This window comes from Chelmon rostratus, chromosome 19 (assembly GCF_017976325.1).
Source record: "Chelmon rostratus isolate fCheRos1 chromosome 19, fCheRos1.pri, whole genome shotgun sequence".
NCBI classification, from domain to species: domain Eukaryota; kingdom Metazoa; phylum Chordata; class Actinopteri; order Chaetodontiformes; family Chaetodontidae; genus Chelmon; species Chelmon rostratus.
The window spans coordinates 20,365,517-20,385,290 of NC_055676.1; the positions used below are offsets into that span (position 1 = coordinate 20,365,517).

At 44.9% G+C, this 19,774-nt stretch overlaps 1 protein-coding gene across 1 annotated transcript; it reads left to right on the forward strand.

Moving 5' to 3' along the window:
* The first annotated feature begins 164 nt into the window (after positions 1-164).
* Positions 165-18,239, forward strand: LOC121622757 (metal transporter CNNM4). Its single transcript, XM_041959738.1, has 8 exons — positions 165-353; positions 399-1,485; positions 5,456-5,599; positions 6,583-6,717; positions 6,986-7,155; positions 11,031-11,119; positions 16,392-16,572; positions 17,674-18,239. The coding sequence occupies exons 1-8, from the start codon at positions 165-167 to the stop codon at positions 18,217-18,219; spliced, it is 2,541 nt and encodes an 846-aa protein (XP_041815672.1). The 3' UTR covers positions 18,220-18,239.
* The last annotated feature ends 1,535 nt before the right edge of the window (positions 18,240-19,774 follow it).

Consider the following 19,774-nt stretch of genomic DNA (forward strand, 5'->3'; position numbering starts at 1 on the left):
AAACAAACATGGCGACAGAATGGAGCGGGCAGCAGGGTTACATTCTCACTGTCATTATATTCCTGTGGAGCGCCGTCGGCGGCCGGACGGAGACGGCGGCGGCGGCGGCGGCGGGGTCCGGAGTAAGCGGCGGCCGGGCCGGCGGCGGGAGCCAGGTGCTCGGCATGCGGCTGGAGAGGAGCGACAAGCCGGCCACAACCAATGACGACGGTGTCATCCAGGTGACTGAGGAGAGCTCCGTGCAGCTCCGGTTTTACGGGGTGCAGCTCCACTCGGGCACCTGGACGCAAATCCGCTTCACGGAGCTGGCGGACGGCGGCGGGGGGGACGAAGGGGAGGAAGAGGAGGAGGCGGTGGCGGCGGCAAGGGGCGGCAGCGGCATGATGGAAGCGCCGGAGAGGACTTGTGCCGATTTCACGAAGGACATCAGCGTCGGGACCTTCATGAACGTCAGCAGTCGCGGCACGTCGGGGCTGCTGACCGTGCACATCAAGCCGCTCCGCAAGAGCGAGCCGCACAAGGAGTACGCGCTGTGCACGCTGGACGCGGCGGGGGGCGGCTGGGTGCAGCTGGGGGACAGTGATGGCAGGGTGCTGGTGGTGGAGGAGAAGAAGTCCCTGCTGCCCATGTGGCTGCAGGTCATCCTAATCTCCTGCCTGCTGGTGCTCTCCGGGATGTTCAGCGGCCTGAACCTGGGGCTGATGGCTCTGGACCCCATGGAGCTCCGCATCGTGCAGAGCTGTGGCACCGACAAGGAGAAGAAATACGCCAGAAAAATCGAGCCCATCCGCAGCAAAGGGAACTACCTCCTCTGCTCTCTGCTCCTGGGGAACGTGTTGGTGAACACCACCCTCACCATCCTCCTGGATGACCTGATCGGGTCGGGTCTGGGCGCCGTGGTGGCCTCCACCATCGGGATCGTGATCTTTGGAGAGATCGTCCCGCAGGCGCTGTGCTCCCGCCACGGACTGGCCGTCGGAGCCAACACCATCCTGGTGACCAAGCTGTTCATGTTCCTCACCTTCCCGGTGTCCTTCCCCGTCAGCAAGCTGCTGGACGTCCTGCTGGGCCAGGAGATCGGCACCGTGTACAACAGGGAGAAGCTGGTGGAGATGCTCAAAGTGACGGAGCCCTACAACGACCTGGTCAAAGAGGAGCTCAACATGATCCAGGGCGCCCTGGAGCTCAGGACCAAAACCGTCGAGGACGTGATGACGCCGCTGGGCAACTGCTTCATGATCCAGGCGGACGCGGTGCTGGACTTCAACACCATGTCCGAGATCATGGAGAGCGGATACACGCGGATCCCCGTGTACGACGACGAGAGGTCCAACATCGTGGACATCTTGTACGTCAAGGATCTGGCCTTTGTGGACCCGGACGACTGCACCACCCTGAAGACCATCACCAAGTTCTACAACCACCCGGTGCACTTTGTGTTTCATGACACCAAGCTGGACGCCATGCTGGAGGAGTTCAAGAAAGGTGTGTCAGCTGAGTGTGTGAGCGCGCGTGTGTGCGCGCGCGTGCATGTGTGTTCATCACATAACTCTGATTTGTTCCTTGTTTAAACCTGCAGTCATCACTGCACACACACACACACACACACACACACACACACACACACACACACACACACAGCCCCCCAGCAGCTCGGCCTGCATCGACCGCAGTTATTGACGGCTGGAACATCACAGCCTCCATTGAAACACACAACTGCAAAAACAAATGTGCTGCAAAGATCCAGCGTGAGCTCTGCTGGTCCTGATGATACTCTCATGTTCCACTAATACCACACTGAAGTAAAAGTCCTGCATTCAGAACCTGAAGTATGAAAGTAAAAGTACTGCTGTATCAGTAAAATGTTCATGTCAGTGTTTTTCTATCATATCTGATGCTTGTGGATTAATATTCCTGCTGCATTAATGCTGCATTTTACTGCTGTAGATGTTTCAGGTTGAGCTCATTTGAACTACTTTATATACTGTTGGCTGGTTTCATCTACAGCGATGCATCATATTCTATCAGATCATCATGTGTTTGTCCTGTGAAAACCTCGTATCTCAGAAAAACAGCCTGTTTTCAGCTTTGTGACAATGCCTTTTCCAGCTGATCCAAGAGGCTTTTTAAACAGTTTATTTAGCTGAAGAAGGAGGAGAAGTTTCTCAAGACATGAAGGAAAACTTCATCCGTCAGTTTATCACAAACATCTGGAGATTTGTGCTTTTCACTGGACATGAAGGAATCTGAAAAGTAACTAGTAACTAAATCTTTACAGCTACATCATTACTAGTGATAAACTTCATTTGTTCATGCTGAAGCTGACCGGTGACCTCAAGTTAAAGCTGCTTCTTTACTTTCGGTACTTGAAGTTTATTCTGATACATGCTGTATGCTGATGCATTTGCACTTGAAAATTTGAATGCAGGACTTTTACTTGTAACAGAGTATTTCTGCACTGTGGTACTGCTGCTTTCACTAAAGTATTTAAGAATCTGCACCATGTCAGCGTCATTGTCGGCTGAAAAACGATGAACATTGCAAAGTGTTTGTGAGCACAGAGTGTGAGATTAATATAAATACTCATTTATTTCAACTGGATTTTGACACCAGACCCCTTACAAAATCTCCAGATTTAAGGAATAGTTTGATATTTTTAAAAATACGTTTTTTCACTTGCAGAGTTAGATTAGATGATATATGAAGCTAAAGCCAGCATCTGATTAGCTTAGCTTAGCTTAAAGACAGCTCATTTTACTCTAATATAAAAGAGCTACAAAATAATGACCGGTGCAAAAGCTGCTGCTCATTTTTTGGCTAATTGTTTCACCTGTAACTCCAGCGTGACTCACTTCACAGGAAACACAGCCGGATCTTATTTCGTCTCAGGTGATAGACGAGAAAACGTCCTGCTGACACTTGACGCAAACAAAACATGAAGAAGAAGTGAGATTTGAACTCTGCAAACTCACAAAAAAAAACATAGTTTTACAGACATACTGTACGTAGCACGATGTTAAATCCAGACAAACCATGAAGATGATTGGAGCCTCTTTGTTTGGACTCAGAGTATGAGTCAGATCATGTGGAGTTTATTTATTGGACACACGAGTGTTTCATCTAATCCGGCAGCAGGCTTTTATTCAATCAACGCTCACCGACGATCATCTTCAACCAGACAACAGGAACTAATCAGTGAGATCAGCTGCTGTGTGATAACGTTTGATGGCATGAAAATCTGCACATTCAGGTGCACAGGATTAGTGCTGGAAATCTCAGCGCCGAAATCCACACCGTGAATACAAAGCCGGTATCACAGCAGTGTCGTACCCGCAGAGAATTAAGGCTTATTATGGTGATAATGAGGCTTTTCTTTATGTCTGTAAACATGGCGCACAGATAGAAAATGCTGTATTTTTATTGGTTTTGTATTTGCATGGCTGTGTGTTATAAATAGCTGGGTGACCATGTACGAGCCTCAGGTGGCCATAAATGGACGCAGACACACCTTTAATCGTTTGTCTGCATATCAGAGCTTCTGCTGTTCACCAGACTTTCCATGAAAAACAGCGAAGAGAAGCTTCACTGTTAGCAGCTGCGGCTATTTATAGCGCTCATCATTAATTCATCACAGATAAGCTGAACTATCGTTGTTGTTTCAGTCGTCAGCATCAAACATCAGAGAGGTGATCAATAGTTTATAGAGCTCATATCCAAACAGACTAATAATTGATGATAGAGACGTTGTTCATGTTCCTTTGATGCATTTTTCAGTTCGCTCCATATTCTGCAAAAACTCAGCAGCAACGTTAATGAAAAACATTTTATTATTAGATTCCTCAGTTCAGCCTTTGGTGTGTGTGTGTGTGTGTGTGTGTGTATAAAAATGGTGAATAATTATGACAGCTTGGTTGCACCTCATGACCCACCTCAGCTTTGTTTCAGAGGACCGTGACGTTTTTAAACTTATCGAGTAAATCTGAGCGAATGAGTTCCTCCTGCTAGATAAGATAAGATAAGATAAGATAGACCTTATTGATCCCACGCAGGGGAACACTCCTGTTACAACACCAGAAATAAAAAAGGATATTTACAAAACAGAAGGAGCTTCACAGTGTCAAAAATAAATACCTGCTTGTGGCGGGTCCTTAATGAAAGAAACACTCTGATTGGATAAGAGGTGATAAATGGTTTCAGCTTTTTGTAATGGATCACACCGACAGTTATTTTCTAGTTATCCATCCATTATCTATACACCGCTGAATCCTTTGCAGGGTCACGGGGGGGCTGGAGCCTATCCCAGCCGTCTCTCGGGCGAAGGCAGGGGACACCCTGGGCATGTCTTTTCTAGTTATTATATCCATTAATCATCTTTAAAATGTCAGATAATAGTGAAAACTGCCATCTTCAGCTGTGCTGCTTCGTCTGACCAACAGTCTAAAACCCAAAGAGATTCAGTTTGTGATCATTTATGATGAAGAAAAGCATCAAAACTTCACATTTCAGGAGCTACATAGTTCAATTTTTTGGCGTTTTGGCTCGAAAAATGTATCACAGATTGTTTCAGTCGCTGTGAACACTGAAAACACTGACGCGCCTTAAAGTGACCCTGCTGTAGCCGTGACCTCTGACCTCTCTGTGGAGGGACTGAGAGAGTTAACATCAGGTCAGCGCTCTGCAGTCTGAGCGGCTGAGGATGAGGATGAGACGTGAGTCACTGTTCGCGGGGATGCCAGCAGGCTCGAGACAGTGAGCGCTCACATGCCGGCAGACGTAAACATGGAGGATGACTCACAGCGCGGTCCAGAGCAGCTGAACACCAGCGTCTGTTCTCCGATTCATCTCGCGGAGCCCCGACGTCATGTCCGAGTTCACTCCTGTTCTCCTCCTCAAACCTACAGCGGCCTTTTATCCTGCACTTCCTGTAAACACAAGCGAACAGTGTTTGAACGAGCAGAACAGAGCCAGGAGCAGATTAATCTTTTTTTCTACCACATCCCTCTTTCTTCCCGGCCCTCTCCTCCTGCCGCCTCTCCCTCCTCTTCATCTCGTTTAGGCACTTCTTCCCGCTCTTTTCTCTCCAAAGCTCTTAGTCCAGCCTGTGCTATATTAAGGCATCAATCTGTCGTCCCAGCGGTCGGGATAAATCCACCGACAGATCGAACGGCGGCTTTGCTGCAGCCACGCCGCCTACCAAATAGGAACAACAAGACAGGATGTTTTCATCCAGCGGGGGCCGGATCTGTTTGAAGGCTGGCCGCCAAAGTTTCTTCCCATCAAACCCGACTTCCATCCTCCCTCGTGTTTGTTGCTGCCCTACTTTCCTGGCAGCTGAATTCTTAACAGCCTAGTTTGTCGGCATGCAGGGAGTTTAAAGTCATTAAATGTTGATGTGCGCCTGCAGCGCCGCACCCTGGCTGGCTGTGACCTTCAGGTGATCTCTCTCCTCTTGCAGGTAAATCCCACCTGGCCATCGTCCAGAAAGTAAACAACGAGGGGGAGGGGGATCCTTTCTACGAGGTGCTGGGGTTGGTCACGCTGGAGGACGTCATTGAGGAGATCATCAAGTCGGAGATCCTGGATGAATCCGACCTTTACAGTGAGTCGGCGATGCGAATGGCGCCCGCACACACAAGCGAAACACACCGATGACCTCGAGATGCAAAACAACCACTTGTGTTCGTTCCCGAGTGGCGATTTAACAAAACGCAAAACATTAGCCAGTTTTATCTAAAACTTTCTTTTAGGTACGAGCGAAATTCAGGAGTCTCTGTGCCTGTCGACACAGTTTGAATTAAAGGGATAATTCAACATTTTGGTAGATTCAACCTGAGGCTACAGGTAGCAGCTGGTTAGCTTAGCACAAAGACTGGAAACAGAAAGGAAACAAAATCCACCTACCAGCAGATTTTGTTACTTTTAGACAGAGCCAGGCTAGCTGTTTCCCCCTGTTTCCAGTCTTTATGCTAAGCTAAGCTGCTGCTGTAGCTTCATATGAAGCCGACGCTTGAGAGAAAAATTTAGCCGTAATGTAATTAGAGTTTAAACTCATAAATTTGCCTTTTAAACGCCATGTCATGAGCGACGGCGACCAGATTTCAGGCTCAGAACAATGAGTTTCAGTAAAAGCAGTTGTTACCTCGCTGAGGAGTCGGGGGTGCACAGCCCGACTCCTCCTTTACTCCCTACAATATTTAAATCTGATCTGCTGATAACAAAATGCCCAAAATGACTGTTGCTTGTTTTTTAGACTCATTTTTATTTTTTGGTAATTTGAATCCAGAGCAGGAACGGCGGACTCCGCCACTCACAATGAAAACGTCTATAGAGAGGTAATGACAGAACAGAAACAGGGTTTGAGCTCATGACGATCCTGAAGGAATAGTTGACATTTCGGAGGGTTCGATAGCTTAGCTTAGCTTAGCTTAGCTTAGCGTAAAGACTGAAAACAAGGGGGAACATGATTTTCCAGTGGGGCCTGAATTTGTGGTCGTCTGCTGTGTGAAGTTTTTCCTCGTGACGTTTTGGCGAAGGAAACCTGCCGATGCCGCTCTGTCTCACTTCTGTGTCGTTTCCCTGCAGCTGACAACAGGAACAGGAAAAAGGTCGACCCCAATAAAAACAAGCCCGACTTCTCCGCCTTCAAGCACGACGCTGACAGCAAAGTGAAGATCTCTCCTCAGCTCATGCTGGCGGCTCATCGCTTCCTGGCTACAGGTGAGCTCTGAGGAGGCGGCGGCAGCTAATCTCACAGCAGGTCCAGCACAGATTTGGTTCTCTGCAGCCTCTGGTGGATTAACACCTGTCACTGTGGGACTCAAACCTGCTGACCTTGCTGTTAACTTTCATGGTTATGTTGTATTATAACACAAACATGTTCTGTTGTGTTATTCCTGTCTGACGCTCAGCTAACTGAGCAGGTAAACAGTCTGAAGGTTACTGAAATCCTGCATTGACCGCTTTGTTTCCTCTGGACCCCCCCCAGAGGTGAGCCTGTTCAGCCCGTTCCAGATCACAGAGAAGGTCTTACTGAGGGTCCTCAGACACCCCGACGTCATCCAGGAGCTCAAGTTCAACGACAGCGACAAACGCTCGCCGCAACACTTCCTGTACCAGCGAGGCAAACCTGTCGACTACTTCGTCCTCATTCTGCAGGTACACACACACACACACACGCACACACACATACACACACACACACACACACACACACACACACACACACATACACACAAATGTAAGTCTATATTTCTCAGTTTATCAGAATTTTTAAACCTGCGTCCATGGCGACATTCCCGCTGGTAGTGATGCGTTTCCATCACAATCTCGTCAACAATGTTTGTGTAATTACTCTCACTGCCAGAAGGGGGAGACAGCAGTTCCACACTGCAGGTTTAAGTAAAAGTAGTAATACGACAGTGTAGAAATACTACAGTACTGTATTCAAAATTTACCGTGAGTGAAAGTACAAAATATACTTTAATCCCCAAAAGCAAATATATTTGTTTTACAGAATGACCTGTTTCAGAACAATAATGAATGTAATAATATGACTGGATGCTAATCGTTGATTGATGAATGTACAACATGTTTCACTTAAATAATTAAGATGGAAAATGTGGCTAATTATAGTTACTTTATATACAGCTGCGCAGGCTAATCTATAATAATCTATTTAGTACAATTTAGCATTTTAAAGTAAATATAATAAGTACAATGTCTGACTGACATGTTGTGAGGTAGAGGTATAAACTAGCATAAAATGGAATTACTCAAGTACAATTAAAATTTTACTGCAGTACAATGCTTGAGTAAATGTACTTTCCAGCATTGCCTGTTCAAAGCAGTCTGACATCACAGGCTCATCACTGATGTCACCATTCACACAAAACCTGCAACTGCACACCTCTGAATACACATCACCGCCAAAACGCTAAATCACACCAGAGTCCATATCTTATTCTGTCAGTTACAGCATATATAACATTATTATGACGGCGAGGTTATATAATTGAATGAAAATGAAAGAAAACTGCAGCGTTCTAAAGATGAACTCATGTATGAGATGTGAGTTTTATTGAAAATGTGAAATAAATCTTCACTTTCAGAGAAAATGTGAATGTTTAAACTCCTGTTTTTAAGCTTAAAGCAGCTCTGACGGAAACGTCCGTGTTCACCGTTCAGTCGGAGGAAGCATCGTAATGAAGTGAGATTAGACGACGGTTTATTCTGGGTCAGCGCGTCAGACTGGAGGAGAATTAACACGCGAGCAGGTCGACCTTTTAAGACTTACCTGACTTAAGGTCATTAAGTGGATTTATTTTGCTAAAAGTCAACCTGGATGCTTTTGTTCTCTGTCTCAGCTGACCGTTGTGTGCAGTCAGAGTACGAAATGACACCGTCAGGCAATAAATACTGAAAAAACTGACAGCAGCTGATATTAATAATAAAAAAAAACATCAATTATCTTCACTGTTTGTTCTTCAGATATTTTTTCATTTGCATTTTAAGCAAATGGAGCTGCACATATTGATTATTTCCATTATCAGTTTATCAAACATGTGAAAAATGTCTTCAGATTTCAGCTTGTTTAGCCTGAAAAACCCAAATTCAGTTTAAAGCAGAGAAAAGCAAATGCTTGTTGTTTTTACCTGCTATTGATTATCAGTATTTTTAAGGATTAGGTTCCTGTCTGTTAACTGATTCAGTAACTCAACGTTTTGGTACTAAAAATAATCCAGAACATTTATATTGACTTCCTAAAAAATCTTTTTTTGGATAATTTTAAAACAAATATTTACATGTTTTAAACAAACAACGATCAACTTTAAGACATTTTGTCCCACAAATTAGTTTTTTTAATTGCTGCAACTAACAGTTACTTTCATTATTAATTCATCTACCTATTAATTTTCACAAATAATTGAGCAGGAAGTCGTCTGGTAGAGAAGCTCGAAGTTGGTAAAAATTACATAATTGATTGGTTTTATCACAATCGCTGCAGATACATTTTCTGTCGATTGATGTCTAATTCCACAGTTAGTCTTGATGAGACACTGTTGGCTTCTGCCCACGGGTCACTGTTAATTGTTTCCTAATGAACTAATTTTTTAAAACATTAATTTATTAGATGAAAGGTGTCATTGGTCACACTTTTAAACAAACTCTTACGACGATGTAATTGCTGTTTTATTTGGTCTTAATTCTACTTAATTTTATTTTATTATTGTTTATTATGTATTTAGTTTTCTTGTTTTTTATTGTTTTATCTCACGTTGCTATTATTTGCTTTTATGTTACGCACTTTGTGTTGCACTGAATCAAAATCGAGTCCCGAGTCTGTAAATGTGCAGAAAAGCTGCAAACGTTGCGATGAATAAATCAAACGTGCGGCTGTTCCTGAGCACCCTGCTATAAATCACCCCCCCCCCCCCCCAATCTGCTCGACCTTCACTGATAGGTCCTCTGACGTAAAACAGAGACAAACGGAGGGGATTGAAGGGTTAACGAGGATGGAAAAGAAAAGCAGATGAGACGAGACGGCGAGCGGCGGCAGCATATGGAGAGTGGAATCAACAGCGGGGAGGAGTTCAGTGTGTGTGTGTGTGTGTGTGTGTGTGTCAGTAAATCCTCTGCAGCAGGAAGTGAAAGACTGATTCATACACACAAACACAGATAATAATGTTTATGTGTAAACTCCAGCATATGTCTGCACAGTTAACAGTGAATCACAACCTTTCAGCTCCATTCAGGCGACATTCATCCCTCTGAAACACGAGACACGAGACGGTCTCTGTCTTATAACGGGGGTCAACGCAGAGTCATCACAGCCACAGTTACTGACTGCTGGTCTGTGAACTCGCTCCTGTCGTCTCACATCATCATGGCGGAGTCACACCCTCCGTATTTTAGTGCTTTTTCTGCATGGAGAGCTGCTTGTCCTACTTTTTTAGTCCGCTCGCTGTGAAATTAGATGTTTGTGTCAAAGTCACACAAACACCAACATGAAGGCGTCTTTGGAAACCAGCATGATTACAGAGCTGCCGTTAGCAGCTCCTGTTTGCAGTGAAGCTCTGGATGTGCTGACGGCTGTGGCTGCATGACTCTGATACTGAAGATAAGTTAAACGTTGTGATTCTCAGGGACGTTCTGAAGCGTCTGTTGTCTCCTCTCGTTTATTTATTACAGACTTTATGCAGAAAGAGTCGAGTAAATGACAGTTGTGATGGATTAAGAATAGATTTTGCATTAGACTTCTTGTTTCGTTTCAAGTTTCACTATTATTCATTATTGTATTTGTTGTCGTCTTGTCTTCTGTCCACACTGAACATCGTCCACACTGTGAACACCGCCCACACGTCCATGTGTGCAGACTGTTAATGTAGAATTAAAACAGAAGTGTGTGCACAGCCAGTGTCTGTGCCACACACACACACACACACACACACACACACACACACACACACCCCTGGTCTATCATACACTGCCTCCTCCAGCTCAGTGTGTGCTCTCATGCATTTGAACTCCTCCAGCTCGGTTCGTGTGTAATTGTTGGCGTATCGTGGCTGCTATGCTGAGTCGTGTTTGAAAGTGTGTGTTTGTACTCGGGGGCTTTGTTGTCGACACCTGAGGTGTGGATAAAGTGACTTCAGACACTCAGTGTGCTACCTGAGCCCAGCTGCTCCTGTTCCACCACTGAAATACACACCTGCACCTGTGTGTGTGTGTGTGTGTGTGTGTGTGTGTGTGTGTGTGTGTGTGTGTGTGTGTGTGTGTGTGTGTGTGTGTGTGTGTGTGTGTGTGTGTGTGAGAGAGACACTGGACCTGGAGCACCTGTGGCAGAATGGATTATTTAAAGGATGTCAAAGTGTTTCTGTTACCTGCCACAGAGACCGCACGCACGCACGTGACACAGTCAGATAAAATGAACTTATTGAACAAAATGTCCTGTGTGTGTGCGTGTGCGTGTGTGTGTGTGTGTGTGTGTGTGTGTGTGTGTGTGTGTGTGTGTGTGTGTGTGTGTGTTTCAGGGCCGAGTGGAGGTGGAAGCTGGAAATGAAAACATGAAGTTTGAAACTGGCCCGTTCTCCTACTATGGAGTCATGGCTCTCAGCTCGCCATCACTGGGTGAGACGGCACACACACACACACACACTCTCACACACACACACACACACACACACACACACACACACACACACACACACACACACACTAAAATGATCTGTAGTAGTCGTAATAATTTGGTGTCATTTCTGAAGGATTAACCTGCAGTTTGATCCTCTGTGACGATGATGATGATGATGAAGATCAGCTGCGTCGGTCGTTAGTTTTCGCGTCATAAGATGATTAGAACGACTGAACAGCTCAGCGTCACATTATGAGCGGACACTGTTTAACGAGATCCTTCTCACATCGTTACAAACACATTTAGATCATTCAGCTGAATGAACTGAAGCCGTCAGATAAACCAGGTCAAGCACAAAATTTCAATATTTCCCTCTGAGACGGAGGAGAAATGGAAAGCTGCATGAAGAGAAAAGACTCAAGTAAGGTACAAATACCTCAAGCTTGTACTTAGTTGCAGTACTGATGTGAAGTGACACACACACTATATCTTGAACCAGAACTTTAACATTTTACTTGCTCTGATATTTAGCGTTTATAAGCAGTAATAACGTAGTTGTAGCTGGATAAAAGGACATTTTTAATTGTTTCTCCTCCTGTGAGAAGTAAAACATCGCTATGATCACATGAATGAAGTATGATTGAACACATGAACAAATCCTGACATTATTTGACTGTTTCGTACTTTAAAACTGATCATGAACGTGTTACAAACACATGAAGACACGTCGAGCTTCCTCACCGCTCACCTCCTCCTCCTCTTCCTCCTCCTCCTGTTTTCAGCCCCTCCTCATGGGCTTCACTGCAGAGTGAAGAAGAATCATTTATGAACAGACGAATAAACAGCGGGCCACAGCTCATTAAATGTTCAAACAGCAGATAAACTGTTAAAAATGTCCTTTTATCTGTTTCCACATTGGTGTTAAAATCCATCTGCTATCGTTTATTAAGGTCTTCTAAATCGAGAATTTCAAATTAAAAACTTCCTCAACAAACTCATCGTTAAAATCAGAAGCTTTAAAGCTGATGTGTTGTTTAGCAGTTAACTTGCACATGTTGTTAAAAACCACATCGATTAGAAAAATGGATTTTAATGTCGTAGTTTGGATGAAACAAAACACAACAAAGGAATTATCACCGATCCATCGTCGATTTATCCGAGCTCATCCTGTCGTCTTCACGTTTTAGATCTGGCTTCTCAAAGGACAGAGAGATGAAGACAGCAGATGTTTTAAAGAAATACTCTCACTGGAAAATATCTGAGCTGTTTTTCCACGTTCTCAATCTACTGATGCTGTCTGACAAAGTGCTGCGTCAGCGAGTCGCTCACAGAGAAGTCAATAGGCTTAGTCCCAACAGGGAAGCACTTACTGAAGACTGAGCTCAAAGAGTCGACAGGTGACGCCCGACAGAGCGTCTGATCCAGGTGTTTTCACCCTCAGGGGTCACCTGTCAGAGTCAGTTGTTATTGTACAAACTGCAGACTCGCTTTGGTTTTGGGTTCGTTCTAACAAGTTTTTTTTAAAGTAACATGACGCTTGATGCAGTCGCAGCATTGGCTGGACTCTGCAGGTGTAATATGAGGCAGGTGTTCGATGATTTCAGCCTACCTGAGCAGCTGCAGCTCACCTGGCTGCAGCGTCTGTAAACCACATCCTTGCTGGTTTGGTCTGTGGTGAATCGACTGACTCACTGTAGCTGTAACAACAGTGACTCCTAGTGGCTGAGCATCATAACTGCTGATGACATGTTGCTCCTCTTCTCTCCTCCTCCCCCCTGCTGTCCCTTCCTGTTGGCCTGTTTCTGTCCCTGATGAACTGCTGTCTGTTCTTCATGTGCACATTATGCAGCTCGGTGTGTCTGCATGTGCAGCATCAAACGTCAAACACTCGACCATTTCTCATCCTGAACGCCCGGTTTGTGTTTTAAACCGAACTTTCTCTGAATGTGACTTTTGTGACAGAACGTTAACAGCCTGATGTAAAGATGGAGCCCGTGATGGACATGATGAAAGACAGAGATCAGTAAAAACTGAACCGACAGCAGCAGTGAAAATAAAGCTGCTCTGTTCATTGTAGTGATGAAGAAGCTTCCTCATGTGATTGTTGGGACTGAATGTGTTTTAGCTGGCAAACTATTATCAGCTCGTTAATCTGTCAAAGAAACTTTTTGTTATGTCGATCAGCTGATCAGTGGCCAGAAATTGGGAAGTGATTTAAACACAGAGAGAAACCAGAGAGAGATTTGTTTGTATTTTACTAATAATGTTCAAACACATCTCTGTAGAGAAACTTGGTGCTAATTACAGGACAAAAGTTCTGAGAAAGTTTGCTTTATGTCGGTAAAGTTTATAAAAAAATGTTGATCGTCAGCTGTTGGAAATCAAATGAAATTCTGAATTCATTATTGGAAAATACTGTAATTGTTTTCCCTGCTAATCTGCTGTGAAGTTTCTAAAAGACTCAGCAATTAACTGTGATTAATTGTACAAACTAAATTCAACATTTCTCCAGTAATTAGGACCAATATGAATTTATAGTTACAATGAGTTCCTTATTTTAGAAAACTTAAAGTAGTCAGTGCTCTTTGTGGTCGTTAATAATCGAATCTGAGGGATCAAAAATGTTTATGTTTTGTGTTTTTAATAAAAAAAATTGTTTCAGCTAATTTATTGGATTTCAAATATTTGTATCAGCATTAGTATCATTCCGGCAGAAAGTTTGTGATCTCAGGTCCGGCCTGGAGACCTGGACCATCTGTAGAACTGGTTCTGCTTTATGTCAAATCAGTAAAAACCAAGTTCAAAGTATCGTACGTTCTCATCTTATGCGGCATCTGGATTTATGTTTGAAACCCTGAAATGAAAGAATGTGATTATTTTCGTTGCAGAAGGTAAAGGTGTGAAAGTTGAATGAGGTTGTGTGAGCGGGTCACAGCAGAGAAGCATCACGAGAGGCTGAATGTGCAGGTCTGCTCATCGTCTGTCGGCTGCTGAGTCTCTGGAGTAAAAAAAGAAAAATGGCTGCAGCTGGAGAGAGTAAACACAGCGCTGCAGCGAAAATGAGAAAAAAATAAACCAGCTCATCTCTCTCTCTCTGCTCCTTCCTCCCCCTCCTCTCTCTCAGCCGTCACCCCTCCTCTCTCCCCATCAGTGGCGTCCCCCCCTCCACGACGCCTCTCTCTTAAGAGGTTTTCTCTGTTCTCTCGTTTCCCAGGTAAACACTCGCATGGGCCAGAGGAGGGAGGGGGGAGGGAGGGATGGGGTTCCTCCTTGAACCAGCCGCACCATTTCCTTTTTTAAATCATCTTCAGAGCTCTGATCCAGCAAGTACAAGCCCACAGGGAGTATGGACAGGTGACAGGAAGAACAGGCAGGTAACAGAAGGTACGGACAAGTTATAGGAAGTACAGACAGGTGGCAGGAAGTATGGACAGGTCACAGGATGTACAGACAGGTGGTAGGAAGAACACATAGGTGAGAGGAAGTACAGACAGGAAGTGCAGACAGATGACAGGAAGTACAGACAGATGGTAGGAAGTACAGACAGGTAACAGAACGTACAGACATGTGACAGGAGGTACAGACAGGAAATACAGACAGGTGGCAGGAAGTACAGACAGATGGTAGGAAGTACAGACAGGTAACAGAACGTACAGACACGTGACAGGAGGTACAGACAGGAAGTACAGACAGATGGTAGGAAGTACAGACAGGTAACAGAAAGTACAGACACGTGACAGGAGGTACAGACAGGAAATAAAGACAGGTGGCAGGAAGTACAGACAGGTAACAGGATGTACAGACAGGTGGCAGGAAGAACAGACAGGTGAGAGGAAGTACGGACAAGTTATAGGAAGTACAGACAGGTGGCAGGAAGTATGGACAGGTCACAGGATGTACAGACAGGTGGTAGGAAGAACACATAGGTGAGAGGAAGTACAGACAGGAAGTATAGACAGATGACAGGAAGTACAGACAGATGACAGGAAGTACAGACAGATGACAGGAAGTACAGACAGATGGTAGGAAGTACAGACAGGTAACAGAACGTACAGACACGTGACAGGAGGTACAGACAGGAAATACAGACAGGTGGCAGGAAGTACAGACAGGTAACAGGATGTACAGACAGGTGGCAGGAAGAACAGACAGGTGAGAGGAAGTACGGACAAGTTATAGGAAGAACAGACAGGTGAGAGGAAGTACGGACAAGTTATAGGAAGAACAGACAGGTGAGAGGAAGTACGGACAAGTTATAGGAAGTACAGACAGGTGACAGGATGTACAGACTTGCTGGATGGGGCTCTGGGCGTGGCCCCCTCTATTTTCTAACCCTGTCACCACCTGCTCATCTTTAACCACTGATCTGTGGTCAGATTTTCTGGTCTGTATCAACAAGAGGAGCAGCCTGATCTGACTGGAGATCTCTGGTTAATGGAGTCATTTTGGGAAATACACTGAGTTGCTTTCTTTCCAACAGTTAGGAGAGAAGGTCGATACCTCTCTCATGTCTGTCCTTTAAATACAAAGCCAACAGCTGGTTAGCTTAGCATAAAGACTGGAAACACATAGCCTGCCTCAAAGGTAAAGATCTTGTTTGCATAAAATGCAAAGGAGCTAGTAGGCTAGCTGTTTACAGTCGTCATGCTAAGATAAGATAATTAGCTGCAAACACATATCAATCTCATCCTACTCTGAAAGAAAGAAAGCAAATGAGAGCATTTCCCAAAATGTTGAACTTTTCCTTTAAGCACAGATGTTCTCTCCTGCACCTCCCACTCGATCTCCTCCAGCTGATGTTCTCCGATCATCGCTGACGCTCCCTCTCACACACAGCCCTTCAAACGAGATTACAAGGATGGCTTCCTGCCCCGAGGTCACCCTCCATGACATCACTAAGAGCAGCCAATGAGAGAGCTTCCTCCTCTGAGCTCAGACAGTCCTGTTTTAGCCACGAAATGCTCAAACGATGCACTCTGCCTCGTCGCATGGCATGTTTGTCGCATTGCTTCACGAACACGATCTGATCTCATCAGTGCATCGATCAGTGTTGACGTGAATCTAAACATGTGTGACGTGTTGCCGTGTGTTCACGCCTTCTGCTCTCAGACCCTCATTTCTTCATGTTTTCACCTCATTTTTTCCCTGTTTTCCTCGTGTTTTCTTCTTTTGTTAATGTTTAATCGTGTGTGTGTGTGTGTGTGTGTGTGTGTGTGTGGGTGTGGCTTCCTCCCCAATCTCACTCACTCTTTTCTCTGTCGACCCCAGAGTTTCGTTCTCCGTCACACGGGGGCAACCTTAACCGCTCGGCGTCCCTGAGCTGCACTGAGCGCGCTCCAGAAAGCGGCTCCGTTGGCGGCAGCATCAATCAGATCCCAGGCACCCCCTTCCAGTACATACCGGACTTCTGTGTACGAGCCCTCACAGACCTGCAGTTTGTCAAGGTAACCCCCCCCCCAGGCAGCCAGCTCTACTTCTAATTCAGAGAGGGTGGAAGAAGTCCTCACATCCTTTAACCAAAGTCAGAGTACCAATACTATAACGTAAAAATGCTCCTTTACAAACAGAAGTCCTGAGGTCAAAATCCTGCTTATAAGTACTGCAGTACTCTCAGCTTCATGCAGTAAAAGTACCATCTGTGCAGTAAAATGTCTCCTGTGACTGAGCTCTGATTCTATGAGAAACGAGATATTTTTCCATCTTTGGACTGAAAACAATTATCAAGTGAAATCATCTGAGTGGAGAGGAAATGATGTGACGAGGGGCCCCAACCGGACACTGCTTTTATATGAAGAGCTACAAGTCATAACAGTTGGACCTCAGTGGTCTAATCTTTCACAATGTGTTGTCTTTTTTGGGGGGTAAAATCTTATTATGTAACACAGTAATTATATTTGTCAAGTAAATGTAGGAGTAAACAAAACATTTCCCTCTGTATGTAGAGGAGAAGAAGCAGCAGAAGTGTGAGGAAATAGAAATATTCAAGTAAAGTACAATTAACATGCTATTAACACATTTTACCAGATTTTTGGTGAAACTGACAACTCTGAGCTCAGAACGGCCTCAAAAACTACAACCTGATTCCAAAACCGTTGGGAAACGTGTAAAACATCAATATCACAGAATGTGATCACCTGCTGATCCTTTCTGACATAAACTCACCTGAAAACAGCACAAAGGCAAAATATTTAATATTTGAGCTCATCAGCTTCATTGATTTCTGTAAATATCTGCTGATTCTGAATCTGATGCAGCAACATGTTTCAAACACGTTGGGACAGGAGCAACTAAAGACTGAGAAAGATGTGGAACGCTCCAAAAACACCTGTTTGGATCATTCCAAAGGTAAACAGGCTGATTGGTAGCAGGTGATAGTATCATGATTGAAAGGCTCAGTGGTTCACAGCGAGGATGGAGCGAGGGTCACCACTTTCAGTCTGTGCACCAGCCTCATGTTAACAGTGGGCCAGATGCATATCTTCATCTTCATCTTTATCTTCATCTTCCGCTGCTGAGCGTCTTATCGATGGTTCTGTTCTCCTCAGATCACTCGTGCTCAGTACCAGAACGGTCTCCTGGCGTCCAAGCTGGACAGCACGCCACAGTCTCCAGAGGGCAGCCACACTCGCCTGGACACGTCTGTCTCTTTGCCCCCCGTGACGCCACCCGGGATCCGCAATCCACTGCCGCTGGCCACACCTCCCGCAGGGCGCCAGTCGTCTAATGCTCAGTCGACAACGGCGGGCGGCCGTACCGCTCTGCCCCAGACCGCCTCCTCCTCCAGCCGCAGACCGAGTCAGTCTCTGCCCCAGGCCACGCCCCCTCCGAGCAACCACACACCCCTGTCCCATACCCCTCCGTCCTCCATGAATACAGGGACATGCACCTTTAACCCCCACCCGACTCAGACCTCCTCCAAGTCCCAGCAGTCCCCGTCCTCTGCTGGGCCGGAGAACGGGCCAGGAGAGACCACCACTCTGCTCAGTGAGCAGCAGAACTGCGTGGGCCCTCGCAGGCCCAGCTACACCCAGGCACACCCCCACCCCCACGTTCACACCATCAGTCACGCACACACTGAAAGCACCATCTAACTACCGTCCCCGCGGGGAAACTAAACTACCTGTGCACTCGCTCACATGTCACATACTCGCATTACTTCCTGTTCCTGTGTGCTTGTTGTCTCCTGAACTTTCTGTAGACGTCTGAGGGATGCTGAGGATCAGCACCTTGTGTCTTTTGTGAACAGAGATCCTCCTGGACCACTTCCTGCATGCCCCCCCCCCCTCCCAACACTGAACAAGATCACGAATAGACAACAAAGAGCAGAGACAGGGAACACTAGAGCGTGATCAGAACTGTAGACAGCAAAAAGACATGTTCTACACACCTCAGCTGGTTCCAGTCTTGCAGATGGTTTTGGTTTTAATTGTTCAGGTTTTGAGCTTTCTGCCTTCATCTCAGTGAAAAAGGAACTCAACAGAAACATGTGGGACACATTCATGATCTGGTTTATCAGTGTCTGCATGGGAGGACACAAAGTAATAGGTAGACCCTCATGAGAGAAAGACAGCTAATGCTAGCTAGGCCTTCTCCTCATGAAAGAGAGACAGCTAATGCTAGCTAGGTCTACCATTATGTTACTGTACACAAAAAAGTGAGGAGAATTCAAATTGACTTTAGTTTGTCAGATGCTATTTTTCAGTGTTTCGAGCAACACAAACAAAATGTACCTTCTTTGTATTTCAGAGGCAGATATCTGAAAACCTCTGCAGCTAAAACTGAAGCTGTGTGCAAGATGTTTTTTTTGCAATTTATGTGACATGACCCTTTTAATCATCACAGCTAAGACATTAACAGAAAAGTCACATTCACACCTCAGTTTCCATTATTTTTCCCAAAGAGTGAGACTTCCAAAAACTACACAGTTCACAGTTAAGGCTTAAGTTTCCATCAGGTCTTGTTATAGAAAACTAGTTTGTTCCAGTGTGCTGTGCTGAGCTGCCAGTGAATCAATTCAACTACCAGCAAATGGACCAGATTCACTGTACTGAGTGAAGTTAAACAACCATAGCAGTGATTTGCATGTTTTTGCCCATTTAATACAAATCGTGAATACTTTGCATGAGACTGTTTTCACAAATAATGCTGCAGTTTTCTGTGTTTCAAGGCATCCTTTGGTTTCCATTCATTTCAGAATGGCATGAAATTTGCTTGAGGTGTGAAATCCATCATACTAAAGATCACACCTGTGTTTATGTCAACATAACAAGATAACAAAAACTGCACACAAGCATTTTTAAAGTAAAGTTTTATAAAGACAAAGACAAGACAAAACAAGGAAATAGAAATACTAATTGGAAAATATAATAATCCCCTTATTTTTATTAATACACAATTTAAATGCACATTTACTTTATGAATTTCTCAACTGAAAATAAACTCTCTAGAAAGTCCCCTAATTGATTTCTGTACCCAACAGATATGAATCAAAACCAATGGCTGCCTGAAAGTAGAAATAATGCTAATAATAATAATAATAATAATAACTTTCTTTATGTAGCACTTTCAATAACACCGTGACAAAGGACAAAATAAAAAACAAAATTCATGCATGCAGCGGAAACAGTCAGCAGGGGTGTGAAGTAC